At 39.6% G+C, this 17,621-nt stretch overlaps 1 protein-coding gene across 1 annotated transcript in view; it reads right to left on the reverse strand.

Annotated features, from left to right (window-relative positions):
* The window catches only part of obsl1a (obscurin like cytoskeletal adaptor 1a), a 35,407-nt gene extending 17,786 nt beyond the window's left edge, over window positions 1-17,621 (reverse strand). Inside the window, exons 1-10 of the mRNA XM_066663199.1 lie at window positions 16,511-17,621; window positions 13,891-14,160; window positions 13,119-13,379; window positions 7,118-7,423; window positions 5,914-6,180; window positions 5,244-5,519; window positions 2,192-2,467; window positions 1,400-1,672; window positions 929-1,204; window positions 428-703 (exon numbers count right to left, since the gene is read on the reverse strand). Coding sequence (XP_066519296.1) covers window positions 428-703; window positions 929-1,204; window positions 1,400-1,672; window positions 2,192-2,467; window positions 5,244-5,519; window positions 5,914-6,180; window positions 7,118-7,423; window positions 13,119-13,379; window positions 13,891-14,160; window positions 16,511-17,621 — 3,592 coding nt within the window. The remainder of the gene's footprint in view (window positions 1-427; window positions 704-928; window positions 1,205-1,399; window positions 1,673-2,191; window positions 2,468-5,243; window positions 5,520-5,913; window positions 6,181-7,117; window positions 7,424-13,118; window positions 13,380-13,890; window positions 14,161-16,510) is intronic.

Raw genomic sequence — 17,621 nt, forward strand, 5'->3', positions numbered from 1 at the left:
AATTAGCCAAAAAAAAACCCCACTGCACCCAGTATGTCCTAACGGTAAGACTATTCATTGGCACAACAAATATTCCTTGTTCCATGCATTGGACCCATCATAGGGTAATCACCACCAGTGATGCCTTAGCCATTCAAGACCAAATAATCAGCTTCACTCTCTCTGGATGGATAAGAAGGCCCACTCATATTGGCGCTATGTAAGCGTGAGCTATAAGCTAGCATAACATGACAATTAGCATTCTCCTTCAAGTTTGAGTTCATTCTCTGAACTCAAGTTCAAGTCCGAGTTCTCCAGTGACCTAAGCCTACCTTCAGTAAAGCTTGATCAACCTCTGAAATAATGCATTGGTGTAACTAGCATAGATATGTCACCAAAGCAATAAGACCTGTAATATGAATATAGTAATCATGAAGTTTGGCCGTACCACTAATTTTGACTTGAAAATCCATGGTGTCATCTATAGCATTGCAGGTATAGAGGCCAGAGTCCATGGGATTAGGGGAGTGGATGATTAGTTTGCGGACTAGGCCATCCACAATGATAGAGACATTGTTGCTCTCATTCATCTTCACTCCATCCTTCATCCAGGACACCTCTGCATTTTCCCGAGAAACCTCCAGCTCCAGAACCACAGCTTCTCCAGCAAAATTCTGTATAACACCATCTGACTTTTTAGAGCAGGAGAGTTTTACAGGGGGCTCTGTGGATAGAAAATTCAGAAAAAAAAAAACTGTACACCATTTCTAAACCATGTATTATTATTCAAATTTATAAGTTAACCGTCATCAGCAGAAAATAAAAATATTCAAATTGTTTCAATAAGTGGTAACTTATTGTTTGACATTCTTAATATATATAAAATTATACAATGTAACATATCAATAGCAAAATGAGAAATAAATAGACAACAAATTGGTTAAATTACCTTCAATTTTCACCCAGAATGTCACAGAATCATCTGCAGTTTCACACACATACTCTGCTGAATCATCTATGGTGGTCTGTGGTATGATGAGCCTGCGATGGGTGCCATCCTCCTCCAGTATGAGTCTCTCACTCACCTCTACCTCCATACCATCACAGTACCAGCAGACCACTGCCTCAGCTTTGGAGATTTCACAGCTCAATAACAGTCTTTCTGGGGCCAGGAGACACACCTCCACATCAGGTTCACTCGGGGATATGATACATATCGGTGCCTCTGATGATGAGGATTAACAGAAAGAGTTCATAAAAGAGTTACAAGGACCCATACTACAAACGAAACATAACACTTAGTTATTTTACTATTTTAGGGGTTTATTCCATGACTGGACGGGAATTTCATCTATGGAATCATTCGTTCTACACTTAAAAATGTTAATTTACATAGAATGTGTTTTGCAGTTAGCAATACCTGTGACAATAAGTTGGAAGAACACAGAGTCTCCACCGGTGTCACACACATACTCCCCTGAATCTCTCTTGGATGCACAGAGAATTGTCAACCTCCTATACGGCCCATCAGAGCTCAGCTGGACATTCTCACTCTCCTGGACTTTCAGACCATCCTTAAACCAGCAGGCCTGTCCATTTGAGCGTGAGAGCTCACAGTTCAGTATGATCTCTTCTGAGACATAACGATCCATGTGCACGTCATCTTTGGGCTCTACTATCGTTACTGGAGGCTCTGTTCAAAGACAAAGCAACAGCAAGGTCTTAGGTTCCAAAGAAGATAAAAGGCTCTATATCAGACATTTTAAACAAAAATAAAACATCAAACAACTAAGTACTGTAAATAAATAGTGGTGTAAAGACATACTGAGCAGAGAATGTAGTCACACACCCTCTGTGTGTGTTGTTCTCTGCTCTTTGTTTTTATAGCATGGCCAAATACTCATGTTCTGTGGACGAGCTGCATTGTGCTCGTCTCTGTTTAGCAGGTGATTTCTCTGCGCCCTATCTTAAAACCACAAACAAGATGCTGTGGCTGAAGAGAAATGTGTGGTGAACATGAAGCAGTTGATTTGGACTGAGGTGCTGGTGATCTAGACCAACATCTAGTGGTGGAAAATTACATCACTTTTAACATCTAAGAAAACGCTAAAAGATCAAAATGGAATCCTGTTTTATAACTTTATGACTTCAATGGCACCCTGGTTAAGGTTTGATATTAATGTGTCCACTAACTTTGAGGGATACAGTGTACCTTTCACATAGACAGAGAAGCTGGTGTTGTTATCTCCTGCATGGCACATGTAAGTGCCAGCATCACTGAGCTGTGCTGAGCGGATAATGAGTCTGCGCATGGTGCCCTCTGCCTGGATGGTCACATTCTCACTCTGGAGGACCTCCACTCCGTCTTTAAACCAGCGTGCAGTAACATCCGGCCTTGTTAGCTCACAATGCAGCACCACAGGGTCCAGCTCCATAGTGCTCTTCTGCTTCTCCTCCACAGGAGTCTCCTTAAATGACACTGGGGGCCCTGGCAGAATAAAATGAGCAGAATAATTCATAATATTCCATTAGTTCATAGGAATGACGCTCATTATTCAGCCATTAATCAATTATTTTTGCGTTACCTGAAATGTAACATATTCTTCTACATTTATTGGTTGTTTTGATTAAAATCAGTGTTCTCCAGTGAATAAAAGACTAAACCTGATAAAAATACAAATGCTAAAAACTCAATATTCACCTATTAATTTCAGTGATTTGAAACATTTCTTCCAAATGGTGATTTATACTTTATGGCCAAATGTTTGCAGACACTTATTCATTCATCTTCATCTTATAAATTAAAGGTATTAATAGATTGTTTGTCCCCCTTTGCTGCAGTAACAGCTTTGACTCTTCTGGGAATGCTATGCATGAGATACTAGAAAATGTTTGGGAATACCAGTGCCACTCTAGTCATTCTAAAAGTATTGGAAGGAGCTCCATCACTTTAAAGAATGCAGTTCCACTGATGCACACCCCAATGTTGGGAGGCTTGTGTGCAGCACTTACTACAACTGAACATCTGTGACCAAAATGGGTGTGTATTACGGTAGCTGAATTTACTAATCAAAAGGGGGGATCTACAAACATACGGACAAGCAGTGTATGTTTCCATGCATTTTCAGACAGATTATTTTCCATTTAATTAGACAAATACAGGTTAGAAGAATTGCAGATAAGATTCCCAGGGTGTATTCCAGTGTGTACTGTATGTTGTATGATGTTTCAAGGATGGAGAAAAACAAACACAGGTTAGATTGGAAAGATATTTGTTAGCAAATGTGCTGGTCACTGTGAGCTCCAAAAGTATTAGCATTCAGAATAACTCTAGCATGTGAAAAAGAGGGGAAAAGCAGGGAAAGGTTAATGGAGCAATCAGTCATGTAAATCAATCATTTTCTCCAATAATTGTTCTTCACCTTATCATAGAGCCACAATACCCACATCTAGTGGCCAGGATGCATCAGAGATTCTGTAATAAACCTTGTCTAAACTTGGCCACCTCAAGGTGGGGGACCCACTCTATGAACTGATTGTTTCAAGCTGTGGTTCCCAAAGTGGGTGGTACAATAACCTGAGGGCTATTGCATGGAGGGTGCAGAAAGGCCAATGTATGAGATCACTCAGATTAGTCAATTTATTTTGTTTTTTTCAATAAGGTGCAATTTTGTATGAATGAATTAATTCATTGTCTGTAACCGCTTATCCAGTTCAGGGTTGCGGTGGGTCCGGAGCCAACCCGGAATCACTGGGCGCAACGCAGGAGCACATCCTGGATGGTGCAACAGTCCATTGCAGGGAAACACACACTCACACATTCACTCACACAATCACACCTATGGACTCTTTTGAGTCGCCAATCCACCTACCAACATGTGTTTGTGGGAGGAAACCTGAGCACCCAGAAGAAACCCATGCAGAGACAGGGTGAACACACCAAACTCCTCACAGTCACCCAGAGCAGGCCTTAAACCCAGAACCCCAATTATAATGTTTAAAATAAATTCCAGTCCAGTTGTAAGCAAAGCACATGTAATATACTCATTTAGAAAAGGGGCACTGCAGAAAATGTTGGGAAACTACTGCATTCAGAATAGACAAACATTAAAAATAATATCAAAGCATTAATATTGTTTTTTTTGTTTTGATAAAAAACTGACTGATTGCTCATTTAAGGGAGGGAAAAAAGGTGAAAGGATTGCAGAAATAGAAAATCCGCCATGTCACCTGTAATGTCCACCTGAAACACAGCAACATCATCAGCTGACTGACACGTGTATGTGCCGGAGTGCCAGAAATCAGCTGATTGGATGACCAGGGTTCTAGTATTTCCATTAGTCTGAAAGTCTATTCCACTTTCAGGACAAATTGGTTCCCCATCCTTCAGCCAGCAAACATCAGCGTCTGGATTAGACAACTCACAGCGGAGGACTAACTCTTGTCCAGCATCCACTGACTTGTTCCTCTCTGCTTCACTTATGCTCTGGAATGTAGCCTGTGGTGCTGAGGGGTTTTGATTATTCAAAAGTAAAGCAGGTTTTAATTATAACAGGTTTTCATTCAAATTCAGCAAATCATTTCTGCTGCAAAGCCCAACAGTTATCTGCAAGGTGACACACACTCACACCTAGGGACACTTTGAGTCACCAATCCACCGACCAACATGTGTTTTTGGACTGTGGGAGGAAACGGGAGCACCCGGAGGAAACCCACGCAGACACAGGGAGAACACACCACACTCCTCACAGTCAGTCACCTGGAGGAAACCCACGCAGACACAGGGAGAACACACCACACTCCTCACAGACAGTCACCCGGAGGAAGCCCACACAGACACAGGTAGAACACACCACACTCCTCACAGACAGTCACCCGGAGGAAACCCACGCAGACACAGGGAGAACACACCAAACTCCTCACAGACAGTCACCCGGAGGAAACCCACGCAGACACAGGGAGAACACACCAAACTCCTCACAGACAGTCACCCGGAGCGGGAATAGAACCCACAACCTCCAGGTCCCTGGAACTGTGTGACTGCTAGACTACCTGCTGCGCCACCATGCCGCCCAGTATTCATACGCTAATGTTTATCCCCTAATAAAAAAATACTGCCAAGCTGAGAGAGAAGGCTAGCCAGGTAACTTTTGTTCTTTTCATGCTGCTGCTAACAAAATGCCCCTGCACAACTTATCGTACTGTTTATTCCATTATGACAGTTTTAATATCTTTCGACAAACTACAAACACTGCTGCATATACCTTCAACATCCACGTTAAATGTGACGACATCCTCGTTCGACTGACAGGTGTAGACTCCAGAGTGAGAATACTCGGCTGATTGGATAACGAGTCTTCTCATGTTGCCGTCTGATTGAATATTGAGTCCCTCCTCTCTGTGAAGCTCCTGTCCGTCTTTAAACCAGCGCACAGCGGCTGCAGTGTGTGAGACTTCACAATACAAAACGATGGGGTTTCCAGCCTCAACTTTCTTATTCTTATCCCCCTCAGCCAGAGGAATAAACTTCACCACAGCAGCTGGAAAAGACAACAACTTTCAGCGTTATTGATTATTTCACACTGTTTTTTTCCCCCTACTTTTGTGGCTGTAAGGGTCTCAGGGTCGTGGTGGGTCTGGAGCCAGAATCACCGGGTGCAAGGTGGGAACACACCCTGGAGGGGGTACCAGTACCAACGTATGTTTTTGGACCGTGGGAGGAAACCCACGCAGACACAGAGAGAACACAGACAATAATTTGGAGCGGGGCTTGAACCCACAACCCCAGCCCCAGAACCCTGGAGCTGTGTGACAACAACACTACCTGTTTTGCCACCGTGCCGCCCCTTTAAATAGCAATTAAAGCATAATAGAGATCTGCCCAACATAGTGTGCTCTCATTAGATTGTAAAACTTTGGGAGTAAGTTCCATACCTTGTACCTGCAGGACTGCTGAGTCTCGAACTCCAGTGGCAATAAAAGTGATCTCAGCACCGTTATACACATTCTGCACATTGTGGAAGCGCAAGGTGTGGAGAGTTTTTGTGTGGCTGATGCTGAAGCGCTCGCTGGCCTGCAGCTGAGTGCTGTTGAGGAACCAGGTGCCAATCATTGAGGCTGAGAGCTCGATAGAGAACACTGCGTCCTCCCCCTCTGTCACCACTGTGTTCTTTAGAGGGGTCTTTATCTTCGGACCAGGGGCTGAATATATGAATACATGAAAGATACAGTACCATTAAAATTATAATAGTTAGAAAATATAAAAACATAATTTCTATATAAATTGGCAAAATATTTAATTATAAATTACAAAAAACACAAGAATTCTCTCCAATAGAATTCAATGTAAAAATATTGTATTTTTTCTTTTTTTTTTTTTACACAGTGCTGTGTTCTAATGATGTAGTAAACTTAAAATCAACTAAAATGGAGATACATGTTTTTTCATGGGACAGCAGCGATATGCAAGTCACAAATTGTGTGGATTTGTGACAATGATGCACCCCTAAATCATGAAAGATTTTGGCTTTTTCATAGCAGACTAGATGATCCCTTTCGTCTTAATCATGGAAATAATCAACGTTCATTTTTCCTGACAACAAGCTGAAATGTAGACTCATTTGACCCCAGCACATTCCCACTGTCTTCAGACATTTTAAGATGAGCACAGGCCCAGAGAACTCAGTTCTGCATTTTTTGCATAGACTTAATGTATGGCTTTTTCTTTGCATAACAAAGTTGTACTGTGTTAGGTAGCAACAGTTTTCTGAAGAACTCCCGAGTCCATGAGTTTAACTTTGCAGCAGCATACGGTTTGTCATGCCACTGAAGGAAAAGTCAAAGTTCTCAGGTATGCTTTTTGTAGTAAATATGCATATATCATACACATGCTAATTTATTTTAGGAATTCTTGGGACTTTAAGTTTATAAAATCTTACATTAAATACTATGTACACGTACTATTTACACTAAGCTCTATTCCATACCAAACTACAAGCCAAATATCCTTATTGTGAGCCGAAATCTTGGAATATTTATTCATACCTCTAAAAGTGTCCCACTAAAATATCCAAAGTGATTATAAACTTTAATATTTGCAGCTGTTCAGTGAAAACTTAGTTCCTAATTTGTGTCTTACCCAGGTGCACCACTTTGGGGAACTCTACATGACCGCTCCTGCCGTATTTGTTCATACAACACATCCGGAAGCGGTAGTTGCCTTCACACGGCACACTGTCTCCCAGGATCTCCGCTGAGGTATCCATCTCTGTGGTCAGGCAGCGCTGCCACTCCTGAGAGCCCACCTCCTGCAGCTCCACTACATACACTGACTTGGTAGTGTTCTGCAGGTTAGGAGAGGGTGACCAGGAAAGTACAACACCATTTGGACAGTCTGTGTTCATCTGGACTTCCACAGGACAGATAGGAGGGCTGTGTTTGATTGCTAAAAGGCAAGATGACAAGAACTTTCACAATGCCTGCTTATGGACAACTAGTACTAACGGTGTTAAACCGCGGTAAAGTTGGCTCAGCGTTCGATATTCGCCAGACATTCACCCACGAATATCCTGGTTATTAATAAAAACAAAATGTACTCGCCAAATGACTACTTCAGTGCAATTACTACATATTGTGAACTTATTCACACACACTGGCGTTCAATGTTTTTACTGCTGTAAGATGTGAAAATATCATTATGTGATTTACAGATGAGTTCTTTCTGGCGGAGAAGCGCTTTAGCGACGCAACTTCTTTTCAAAATAAAAGTCTTGGGTATGAGCCATTTAAATATCAGCATTTAAATACGTAAACCCTGTAACACACTTTTGAAAGCTGATTGAACATCAGCTTCCCTGTGTGTTGTATGTAAACCTTGTAACAAATTTGTGAAAACAGATTCTGTGTCAGATTTTCTATATTTTCTGTTTCTGAACTAGGAAAAATGAGTTTCACAATTAAACGACATGACCCCTGGACCCAATTTCAGTCCTATGATGTAGTACACCCAAGGACCAATACATTTCATGCTCATTTGGACATGTGAACCTTGTAACAAATTTGTGAAATTAGATTTTATATGAGATTTTCTATATTTTCTGTTTTCGGACTAGGAAAGATGTGTTTCACAATTCAATGACATGACTCACAGCCCAAATTTCAGGCCTATGATGTAGTACACCCAAGGACCAATAAATTTTATACTCATTTGGACTTGTGAACCTTGTAACAAATTTGTGAAAACACATTCTATCCGAGATTTCCTATATTTTCTGTCTCTGGACTAGGAAAGTTGGGTTTCACAATTAAATGACATGACTCACAGCCCAATTTTTGGGCCTATGATGAAGTACACCCAAGGACCAATACATTTCATACTCATTTGGACATGTGAACCTTGTAACAAATTTGTGAAATCAGATTTTATATGAGATTTTCTATATTTTCTGTTTTCGGACTAGGAAAGATGGGTTTCACAATTCAATGACATGACTCACAGCCCAAATTTCAGGCCTATGATGTAGTACACCCAAGGACCAATAAATTTTATACTCATTTGGACTTGTGAACCTTGTAACAAATTTGTGAAAACACATTCTATCCGAGATTTCCTATATTTTCTGTTTCTGAACTAGGAAAGATGGGTTTCACAATTAAATGACATGACTCACAGACCTAATTTCGGGCCTATGATGAAGTACACCCAAGGACCAATAAATGTCATACTCATTTGGACATGTGAACCTTGTAACAAATTTGTGAAAACACATTCTATCCGAGATTTCCTATATTTTCTGTTTCTGGACTAGGAAAGATGGGTTTCACAATTCAATGACATGACCCACAGACCCAATTTCAGTCTTGTGATGAAGTACACCCAAGGACCAATACATTCCATTCTCATATGGACATGTGAACCTTGTAACAAATTTGTGAAATTAGATTTTATATGAGATTTCCTATATTTTCTGTTTCTGGACTAGGAAAGTTGGGTTTCACAATTAAATGACATGACTCACAGCCCAAATTTCAGGCCTATGATGAAGTACACCCAAGGACCAATAAATTTTATACTCATTTGGACTTGTGAACCTTGTAACAAATTTGTGAAAACACATTCTATCCGAGATTTTCTATATTTTCTGTTTCTGAACTAGGAAAATGAGTTTCACAATTAAACGACATGACCCCTGGACCCAATTTCAGTCCTATGATGTAGTACACCCTAGGACCAATACATTTCATGCTCATTTGGACATGTGAACCTTTTAAAAAATTTGTGAAATCAAATTCTATGTCAGATTTCCTATATTTTCTATGGGTTGATGGGTGTCACAATTCAATGACATGACCCACAGCCCCAATTTCAGTCCTGTGATGAAGTACACCCAAGGACCAATACATTCCATGCTCATATGGACATGTGAACCTTGTAACAAATTTGTGAAATCAGATTTTATATATTTTCTGTTTCTGGACTAGGAAAGATGGGGATCACAATTAAGTCTTCGAACTGCACATTTTATTTAGGTTGGTTGTAGATGCTCTAAAATATATATTTTTGAACATAAAATTATGCATTATCCTGCTGAACTACAGGAACTGTTATTTAACTATTTACATCAACACACACAGGGACATATTACACATCAGTGCAGTGTGGACAGTGCAGGTCCTGTCCAGTTTGAGAGAATGTCTCCCATTCTTCTGGTGTCATTGCCAGACATTTGTGGTGGAACCAGAAATTGCACACATTACACTGTATCAGCAGAGTAAAAAGAAAAAAAGAGAGAAAAAGAAACATGTAATTGACTGTGATTTAGAGACTGACAAACGTTGATCTATTACAACAAACTGGAATACTGACCCACTGTGTATAACAGGGATAAGATCTCCGTGCGCACATGTGGCATAATTCATCCAGATTATCTGAAATAGGTAGTTTTGGAGAAAATTCAATTAATATGACATTTTAACTGATTTCTATATCTTTATCCTGAGTTTTTATTTTAATATATATTATAAATTGCTGTTCACTCCCAGTGTTTTTGATTATTTGTAGGATTCAAGCAAATTATTTTGTACATTTTCATACATCACACTAACCTTGGGTTTCCCAAACTGTATATTTATTTTTAAATCAAATATTTCAAATAACATTTTTTCTCTTGATGAATAGTTTCCATAAATTCCCAACTCTAATGATCCTGTTGTAATACAGCTGCTTCAGTTTGTGATGAACTTTGCAAGTAGAGGTTCCAATAACTTACATTCATTGCTGCACAATGTGTTACATTAGGAATAGGAGGAAAGGTACTTACTTGCGAAGTTCTTCATGTTATAAAAAATGTTATTTGAAATATTTGATTTAAAAATAAATATACAGTTTGGGAAACCCAAGGTTAGTGTGATGTATGAAAATGTACAAAATAATTTGCTTGAATCCTACAAATAATCAAAAACACTGGGAGTGAACAGCAATTTATAATATATATTAAAATAAAAACTCAGGATAAAGATATAGAAATCAGTTAAAATGTCATATTAATTGAATTTTCTCCAAAACTACCTATTTCAGATAATCTGGATGAATTATGCCACATGTGCGCACGGAGATCTTATCCCTGTTATACACAGTGGGTCAGTATTCCAGTTTGTTGTAATAGATCAACGTTTGTCAGTCTCTAAATCACAGTCAATTACATGTTTCTTTTTCTCTCTTTTTTTCTTTTTACTCTGCTGATACAGTGTAATGTGTGCAATTTCTGGTTCCACCACAAATGTCTGGCAATGACACCAGAAGAATGGGAGACATTCTCTCAAACTGGACAGGACCTGCACTGTCCACACTGCACTGATGTGTAATATGTCCCTGTGTGTGTTGATGTAAATAGTTAAATAACAGTTCCTGTAGTTCAGCAGGATAATGCATAATTTTATGTTCAAAAATATATATTTTAGAGCATCTACAACCAACCTAAATAAAATGTGCAGTTCGAAGACTTAATTGTGATCCCCATCTTTCCTAGTCCAGAAACAGAAAATATATAAAATCTGATTTCACAAATTTGTTACAAGGTTCACATGTCCATATGAGCATGGAATGTATTGGTCCTTGGGTGTACTTCATCACAGGACTGAAATTGGGGCTGTGGGTCATGTCATTGAATTGTGACACCCATCAACCCATAGAAAATATAGGAAATCTGACATAGAATTTGATTTCACAAATTTTTTAAAAGGTTCACATGTCCAAATGAGCATGAAATGTATTGGTCCTTGGGTGTACTACATCATAGGACTGAAATTGGGTCCAGGGGTCATGTCGTTTAATTGTGAAACTCATTTTGCCTAGTTCAGAAACAGAAAATATAGAAAATCTGACACAGAATCTGTTTTCACAAATTTGTTACAAGGTTTACATACAACACACAGGGAAGCTGATGTTCAATCAGCTTTCAAAAGTGTGTTACAGGGTTTACGTATTTAAATGCTGATATTTAAATGGCTCATACCCAAGACTTTTATTTTGAAAAGAAGTTGCGTCGCTAAAGCGCTTCTCCGCCAGAAAGAACTCATCTGTAAATCACATAATGATATTTTCACATCTTACAGCAGTAAAAACATTGAACGCCAGTGTGTGTGAATAAGTTCACAATATGTAGTAATTGCACTGAAGTAGTCATTTGGCGAGTACATTTTGTTTTTATTAATAACCAGGATATTCGTGGGTGAATGTCTGGCGAATATCGAACGCTGAGCCAACTTTACCGCGGTCAATGACCGCGAGTCACTGCATTTAGAAAAATTTAAATTTTATTAGGTTTTAAAATGGCTAACTCCTCCTGGCTAATCGCTAAATATGATGATATTTCATGATACAGGAGGTCCTCGGGTTACTTCAGTCCCCATATACGATGTTTCGTGGTTATGACACATCTCCCATTTATCGACTTAAGTGGTTTTGCGTCGTAAACGTCGTAACGCAAACTCCGTGTTTGGTGTGCGCGGCGCGGCGGAAGAATACACGGTTACGCGGCTCGGGACCGAGGAGAATAGGTGTTAGGATAGGATAAGTGCGTACAGTATGTTATTTACGTACAGTATGTACGTACGTTCCGACTTACACCGAAAATCGGTTTACGACGCGACGTAGGAACGGATCAACATCGTAAGTCGAGGACCCCCTGTATTTGTGTCAGATGTATTTCCATAGTGCGGCGTTCACATTCTCAACACGTTACAAAAAGTTATTATTGGCCCAGTAAACAAGGAACGTCCCTGGACGTTCAAAAAGTAGTCTGTCCATCAAGGACATATTTTAAACGTCAACGGACGTCCAAAATCCATCTTAATAAATTAGTTAAGTGGTGACCAATCAATAACGTCAGTGGACGTCCAAAACGCGTTTTATACAAGTAATTTATTTCGGGACCAATTAACGTCAATGTCTGTGTTTGGACGTCTTTTCAACTTTCATTTTTAACCTTAAGAGAACGTTGATTAGACAGCAGTCATTACGTTATTTCAACGTTGAATCAACAGCTAATTGTTTACTGGGGGGCCATTATGATTTGAAATACTCTGTTTTCTAATCATAGTCCAATATGATAAATATATGTGTGTGTGTATATATATATATATATATGTATGTATGTATGTATATGTAGAATGACAGTATTTTGGACAGTTTGAGGTGTTTGCATGTAGTTTACTAGACATTTTACATAAGAAGCAAAGGATGTGCCAATGGTGAGACATCTTTGTGAGTTTGTAGCCTAAATAATAATGTTTTAAAGAGGATAAGTTTGGATACTTATTAAGTTTATCCTCCTTAGATGATATAGCCTAAGGTTGTCGCTAAAAGTGTTATGTTTATTTAATGTAATACTTTGCAGCTAAAGATGAGGCTGAATAAGGCACGATATCTCCTCTCCTAGATTTAGAACTAGATCGTCTTGTTTCACAGTTTGTGGGTTGGTAAACTTTCCATGTACCCAAACATATTTTTTTAAAATCTATGTAAATCCTTTCTCATTCCTCAAGCAAGTTATACATTTTTATATATTTTATATGTAGTCCCTCAGTTGGGGTTTTAAACAAATATTCTAACAGGATCTCTCTGTTCTATGTTGTCTTACCTTTGACTCGTAATTTGGAGCTAGTCTTAGATCTGCCTGCCATAAAGGTGACTGTGCCAGAATCTTGGTATGAGGTGTTGACAAAGACCAGGATATGGGTTTTCCCGAACGATTTTATAATGGTCTGGTGTGTCTCCCGTAACTGCAGATTGTCTTTAAACCAGAAAACCTCCATCTCTTCCTCATCCACCTCAACACAGAACGCTGCATTCTCTCCCTCCAAAACCTCCAGTCTCCGGGGAAGCTTCTTCACAATTGTACCTAGACAATCAAACAATTTACATCATTATTTTACTATTCTTTATTTATTTTCATGTTTTTAAACACACAAAAAACATTTTTTAGTCATATAGCAATGCAAAGCGACAAAATATCTTTATTCATATTTCATCATATTTCAGACTGAATAGTCCAGAATATCCATGGTGTACCACGGCTTAAAATGCTATTAAAAATCCCACAGAGCATTAACAGAAATTATGTTCATAGATACAACAAGCAAATCAATCAACAGATGTGACACGAAATACAAACCAAAACAGTTGAGATTTAAAAAATGTATACTTTGACGCTAAACCTAGGACAATTTTTGTTTTTTTAGGGCTTAGAGTGTGGGGCATGTGTGGAATGTGGTGTGAACACATCAGTGACACTTGTGTGCTGGTGGAAAAGGCTCTGCCAGGCCTAGTCATACACCTCTCTCTCAAAACGCCACATTACATTGCGTATTCGTGTCAAGAATACTCCTGTCAGTGAACAAATCTTCACTCACCTTTAACAGCCAACTCTGCAATGCTCTTCCCACCATCTGGCATTTCACACAGGTAAACTCCATCATCATCCGCACCCACATCTCTGATAGTCAGCCTCCGTCTAGTGCCTTTCTGCTCAATACCGTATTTATTTCCTGGCTGAAGCCTCTGGTCCTCCAGGTACCATGCTGTGGGAATGGACTCCTCTGGAACCTCACACTCAAGAACAGCTACATCCCTTTCCCGAACCTCCAAATCCTGTAGAGCTCGCTCGAACCGCACTGGAGGCCCTAAAAAAACAAAACCATTTTCTGAATGTTGGTCAGTTGAATAGAGGTCACTGTTATGGGTTCTTTTTCCTCATATCCATGTTCATCTTGCAGCATGCTGCCTAAGTGTTGGAAGTATTAAGGTATGACCTTTTTGGCATGTCATAATGCTGTGATACAGCCTGTGATAGGGAAATGTCCATATAGCCTAATTAGTAGGCCAAAATAATTAAAGGCATTGAGTCTTCAGTGCGACGTACTTAAAATACATTTGCAAAAATACATTAGCCCATCTGTCTCAGCTTGCACATGACACTTCAGCAGAGATTTTTTCTGTGTCATTTTAATTACAGAAAACAGTTTCACTCTGCTCTATTTTTTGATGTTCATTCTCTCTTAATCTCTCTACCTCACTCTGTCTCATACATATGTCAGAGTCTAACAATCTGACAAATTGTCATATTAAATTAGTTAATAACATCACAAGGGAACAACATTAATGCATTTTTACAATGTGAAATATATTTCTATTCTATATTAGAATAATATTTTCTACAGATTGACTTTCCAGTAGCGCCAAGACTTGTGTGTGAGTGACACTGACCCAGAGGGCAGCTGGCAAAATATAAATATGCCGTATTATCTAATGCAGCAGGACAGAATTTGAAAAACCTTGCAGGCAAATCCCACAGGCTCAGTAGCCCTTACAAAGTGAAGGTGAATGGGTGAGTCTTGCTCTAGAGCTGATAGATTCTCACTGATGCTGTCTCATTGGTATGCACACACACACACACACACACAGACACAGGCATTGTGTGGCCATTCAAAGAGCACATAGCTCAACATATTACTTCAAGGTTAAATATAGAGATAAATGAAAGCAGAAGGCTACATGACTTTGTGGTGACCCTGAATATGTACATAGAATATATATATAATTAATGTTATATTTAGGTTTTTATTTTTAATTCATATAATTATTGTATGTGGCATTTGAATTTAGACTGATGTAAAAATATATTTTAAAAGTAAGCTATTCCATTATACATTATATGTCCAAATGTTTTTAGACTATGATCATAATTGATAAGGTTTATGTGTGAATTGGACTACTTAAAGACTTATATGACATTTATTAAAATTAACATGAAATGTCCTGGAGCGGCTGGTGAATATGCTTAATGCTAAGCGTATGTAGGCTAGAATGGTATAAAATGCATTATAACTTATAATGCATATACTTTTATATATGAAAAGTATAGGGAACACTAATGTAAGAACATTAGCATTAGACTTCACTAATTCTTAATAGTTCTGAATGCTATTAGATCTTCACAGTAAAATATATAATAAGTATATTTGTGAGCAGGTGCCCTCAAACATTGTCCATATACGGCATAAAAGATGTTTTTTTAAGGAGACTACACTGCGTATTCTGTTGTTTCACCTCCATGGCCTAATGATTAGGAAAGCAGGCTTAAGACTGCAAGGTTGCTTCAATCCCCACAACAATCAGGGACTTCCATAGCTGGAGTGTCCTTAAGCAAGGCACCCAACCCCTGTTACACTCCCCATTTTAAATTTTTTTTTACAATGACCATAAAGCAAGATTTCACTATACTTCACACTGTCCAGCAATTTGCCTAAAAAATGTACACAAAGAAAATGAATGCTTATGACATATAAAGGGTTAATGCTGACCAAAAGGGGAAGCCCATTCTTTCGAGACAGCTTGCATCTCCATATTTAGCACATTCAAAGACGCAATTCGTCATCCTATCATATAAAATCCGGTCATGCTTTAATGTGCCCCAACAGGTGCACAAAATACATTAGCAATGACAGCTGTGATTAAAATAACTGATTTTCCCACAGTAATTACATTAAAATCATTACCCACCAGCAGGAATGTTTTAAACATCAGCTATCCCAAATGGTTATATAGCTTTGGCAACATGGTCTGACCTATATCTATGATCATCATTATGAGGTTTCACTGACCTCAAGTCTGAACCTACTAAAAAGCTTTGGAAGGTTAAGAGGTTAAAGCAAAACTAAGTAGTATTTTTACCTTAAAATTACAGCTTCAAAATCATTGTGATGGTTTACTTTCCTGTAATAAGGAGAATACAGCCTCTGTGTTTGCTACTCCAGGTTCAGCACTACAGAAACTGCACTATGTAACATTTAGAGGAGGGTAGGAAAACACCTCTCTGTCCGCTTCCGATTTGATTTCAGGACAGTGCTCTAAAAGTGAATTAAACTCTGCAACTGTAGAGGAGCCCAGGACTCGTCTACAGTTGCTTTAATTCTCGTAGTGCAAACAATTCTTAAGTAAATACATAAAAATTAAAGTGCATTTTGCTCATACCTTTTACAGAGAGATGCACAGCACTCAGTGTGTTCCCTAGAGCATTTGATGCTGCACAGATGTAGAGCCCTGTGTCGTTTTGCTTGCAGTAAAGCACTTTCAAGGTATAGTAACCTTCCCTGTCCTCAAACAGTAGGTGGCGCCGTCCGGGAGTGATTGGCTCTCCATCTTTCTTCCACACAATCTCTGGTTTGGGTTTACCTGTGACATAGCAACGGAATTTGGCATGCTTGCCCTCTGAGACAGTGAACTTCTTGGCCTTGGCTACATTCAGTTGAGGCTCTTTGGAGTGTCTTGCTCTTGGGTATTTGTCCTTGTTCTGGTGCGGTGACCAGTGACCATTGGTGTAGCCATTCTGATGACTTTCCCCCCTTTGCTCTGGAACAGGTTCAACCAGCAGGACAGCTCCAGCCACAACTTCCCCATGCCTGTTGACTGCTTTGCAGGTATACACTCCTCCATCTGGGCCTCGCGTCCGGAAGATCTTTAGCTGGAACCATCCGCCGTCTTGCTGCCCTATGTGGAAGTGTGAACTCTCATAGATCTCTTTGAGCTGCTTTCCATCTTTCTCCCACAAGACCTCAGGCAAGGGGTCACCCCACAGCTTGCAAGAAAAGGCAGCATCTTCACCTCGGTCTACTCTCAAAGACAGAGGTTTGATGAGGAAGCGAGGTTTCTTGTCCTGAAATGGATCTGCTTCCTTCTCTGGCTGAGGCTGTTGTTGTGGTTGTGGCTTGATTTCTTGTTGTGGAGGAATAACCTTAACTTCCTGCTGTTCTTGTGGAGACTGTATTGCTTGAACCTCTTGAACTTGCTCTTCTACTTTAAGAGTAGCAGCAGCGTACGTCTCGCCGATGCTGTTCTTAGCTCTGCAGATGTACTGGCCAGCATCTGCCAGAGTTATCCCAGAGATAAAGAGGGTATAGACTTTGCCTTCCTGGGCAATGCTGTAGCGGCCACCTGGGACGATGGGTACATTCTTTCTCTCCCATACCACATCTGGCTGAGGGTCTCCACCAATTTGACATTTGAGAACGGCATCTGAGCCACTTTTCAACACAACTGGACGTGGATACCCAAGCACTCGGGGAGCACCACCAAACACATCCAT

Source organism: Hoplias malabaricus, chromosome 3 (assembly GCF_029633855.1).
Source record: "Hoplias malabaricus isolate fHopMal1 chromosome 3, fHopMal1.hap1, whole genome shotgun sequence".
Lineage (NCBI taxonomy): Eukaryota > Metazoa > Chordata > Actinopteri > Characiformes > Erythrinidae > Hoplias > Hoplias malabaricus.